Source organism: Kryptolebias marmoratus, linkage group LG1, assembly GCF_001649575.2.
Source record: "Kryptolebias marmoratus isolate JLee-2015 linkage group LG1, ASM164957v2, whole genome shotgun sequence".
Classification (NCBI taxonomy): Eukaryota; Metazoa; Chordata; class Actinopteri; order Cyprinodontiformes; family Rivulidae; genus Kryptolebias; species Kryptolebias marmoratus.
In genome coordinates, this window is record NC_051430.1 from 34,912,631 (window position 1) to 34,915,878 (window position 3,248).

Here is a 3,248-nt window from a genome sequence, read left to right on the forward strand (position 1 = left end):
AGCTAATGATGAGCTTTTTGAAGTTTGATCTGTTTGTCTGTGTTCATTAAAGTCTGTTTGCTCTAAATTCTGTATAATCTGTAACTGGGAAAAGGTCATTGATATTTCTATATGGATGATTTGACATAATACATCTAAAACCAATTAATTTATGTAATTTTTAATAAATATTGATCGTGATTGGCCCTTGGCTTGGACCAAATATTTAATTTTGGCCCCCTTGCGTCGTTGGTTTTGACCCCCCTGGTTTAAGGTTTACTCCACCAGGATCAGACTGACCTTCTGTTAGTTCTTTACCTCTGATGTAAAGTTTGGAGCAGAGCAGTGGCGGCTGGCCAATAGAGGGCGCTAGGGCGCCGCCCCACCACTCACATTACCTTGAATGAAACGTAAAAAAAAATAAAAAAATTAAATACTAAAATAAAAATATTTTGAAATATATGTATCTATATTTGCAGTTGTGTAAGATAAATATTTTATAGTTAATGATAAGTAAGGTTGTAAGTTTATTACATGACTAAGTTACATACAAAAGGTAATAAATAAGTTCATAATTAATAATTAGTTTAAGAAAATTTATGCTAAAATCTGTTAAAATGTTTGGTTTTGAATTCTAATCGGAGTGAGACATCCGACCTTCGTTATATTGTACGTTCAGAATACGTGACGTAGTGAGTGCTCTCACCATAAAACAAGCTTTGATGTATTTTCTCCGGTAAAGTTGTGAAAAATAAGGGAGAAAACAGGTCTTTTAAACGCTAAATGTGTCCTACAGGCCTCCGTCTTTGTAAGTATTGGTGTTCGGGAAGCACTTGTGCATTTATATGTACATTATAATGTTGCTTTTGTTGTTTTAATTCATATAAATACACTGGTGTGATACCTTATATGTCTATTTTATAATATACATATATTAAAACCTTTGGTAAATGTCTATTTTGGATTTATAGCCCCCCCTGGAGCAGATAGTTTCACTTTTTCTCGATCAGATCCAGCTCGAATCCGGCGAACACACGTCAGAAAAAAACCCTTTTCTTTGTGGGACGATGGCTGTACAGGTGAGGTTTTGTGATCCTCCCATTTCCTAGGAATCTTTTTAACGCTCGACAAGCTCCACAATCACATGACTAGCTGGTGGTTAGTACTGGATAAATAGAGCGTAGAGTGCTGTCGCATGTCTTGAAAGAGCAGCTGACATCCATCCATCACTGGACCGCACGAGGACCGAATTGTGCCGAAACTGAACCATTCTTTTCGGGTGCTTCGCCGTTTCCTGTGGGCTGTGTGAAACTCACTCTGTGGTGGAGGGGGAGGAGCGCAGCGTGGCGACGCTGCCCTGCCTGTTGTCGTGCTGCAGTTTGGGCGAGGACGGCAGCGAGTCCGTCATCTCCTCCGTCTCGTCGTGGGACGACTGGGATTTGGTCTTCTTCTTGCTGAACGCCTGCTTGAAGGAGCTGCGCAGCTGCAACACACACACACAGCACATGAACGAGTCATTTCTCCCCCACCGCTGCAGGCGACGCCACGCCGAGCCGAGTCCAAGCAATGGCTGCTGTCTGTTTTAGGTAAAGAAGCAAAAAGCAAGGCTGTAAGTATGGGATGGGAGCGGGAGGGGGGATGAGCATGAACAGGCAATTCAAATCAACATGGAGGGACGGGGAGGGTTGCTGTGTCCATGCCGACGTTCCGACAGGGAAGAAAGGCAGCGCAGAGGAGGTCGAGATGGCAAACGACAGGAGGACAGCGTGGAAAGCCACTGACCTGAGCTGGGATGGAGTCGGCCACCTGAAGACGCAGAACACAGCCAACGTTAAGCAGCACAGTGGTTTGCCTTAACGGCTGCTTTAGGGTTACGTTTCACTTCATTAAAGGGGCAGTCCGGTTAACTTTGAATATGGTTATCGAAAGCACCTTTGTCAGCTGTGACATCAGTCACAGAGCATGGCCAAAGAGGCAAAAGTCTTCATCCAGGTTAGGGTAATCCAAGGGTGGCCAATCCTGGTCCTCAGGGCCTCCATCCTGCAGGTTTTACTTGTTCCTCTGCTCCAACACACCTGATTCAGTGGTTAAATCACCTCTTCATGTTCTGCAGAAGCCTGTTAATCACCCATTGATTCAAATCAGGTGTGTTGGAGCAGAGAAACAAGGAAAACCTGCAGGATGGAGGCCCTGAAGACCAGGAATGCCCACCCCTGGCCTAATGAGTCCGATTTGACCTCGTTCTTATTTTATTTAGCTTTTAAAGTCTGTAAAGTACTTTGATTTGCCTCCTGGTATGAAATGTGAAATATTCCCATGGTTTGTTAAAGCTTATCAATTAAAGAAGTAAGTTTTGAATCACAAAAAGCCATTTCAGCTGTCCTGCTTCCTCTCTTTATTCTATTTAATCCAACTCTGCCCGACACCCACTGAGGCAGAAATTATAGAAATTCAGATTGGAAGGTATTCGTGAAGCCGTCTCAGAATTGTTGGTGGTCTCGTTTAACGTGGTTGTTCGAACGTCGAGCCAGTTAGCTTCCATTTCCGTTTAAGAAACGAGTGTTTTGCTCGGCGGCAGAGGCTGAAAAGTGGCTGCGACTGAACTTCTAATATGTCGTGTGTCAGACTCAGGGGGCTGCAGCAGATAACAGCGAGCATCAAAGCCAGAAAAAAAGAGCAGAGTGAGACAAAAAGGGCTTTATGATGCGTATGTTTTATGGATGTACGATCATAAATGTTTGACAGTAGAAAGGAAAACTGGAAATGTGTTAATGAGGGATTAAGAGCCCTTCAAATAAAACAACTCTGACAGCACTTTTCAAGGAGGACGACAGAATTTCTCCCAGCACTAATCTAACCTCTGAGCAGCAACAGGACCAGCTTAAACCGAATGACCCCCCGCTTCTTCTGGGTTTAATTTGCTTGTGAAGTGAGCGTGTTTCACGTCGTCTCATCCTCCGATGACATTTAAAACCTCAGCCGAACTAATCCTCACCTTGTAACCTAGCAACAGCCCGGAAGGAGCGGGATTCAGTTTGTTTTTTTTGGGGGGGGTTGAGTTTTTTTTTTACTAAAATCAATAAACAACCATAACTTTTAATATCTAAACCAAAAATCCTTCCTAGTTTTGTAAGATAATTGCCAACAAACATTGACATTCTCAAAAGGTGTTTTATTTGAGAACTTTGAGAGCTTCTAAACTGACATTCATGAGCATTTCTGGATTGTCCCTGGTCTGCAGCTCTCCTCACATGTTTTGCAGACACAAA

The 3,248-nt window shown here is 43.0% G+C and overlaps 1 protein-coding gene across 18 annotated transcripts in view; it reads right to left on the reverse strand.

The window, feature by feature from the left end:
• nav3 (neuron navigator 3) overlaps positions 1 to 3,248 on the reverse strand; it is a 316,388-nt gene that overhangs the window by 19,270 nt on the left and 293,870 nt on the right. For 13 of the 18 annotated variants that reach the window (XM_025009451.2, XM_025009452.2, XM_037977317.1 and 10 more), the window contains 2 exons: positions 1,762 to 1,785; positions 1,296 to 1,462 (listed from right to left, as the gene is read on the reverse strand). In XM_025009451.2, the coding sequence (XP_024865219.1) occupies positions 1,296 to 1,462; positions 1,762 to 1,785 (191 nt within the window). The remainder of the gene's footprint in view (positions 1 to 1,295; positions 1,463 to 1,761; positions 1,786 to 3,248) is intronic. The other 5 variants (XM_037977283.1, XM_017431559.3, XM_017431569.3 and 2 more) reach the window with 1 other exon arrangement.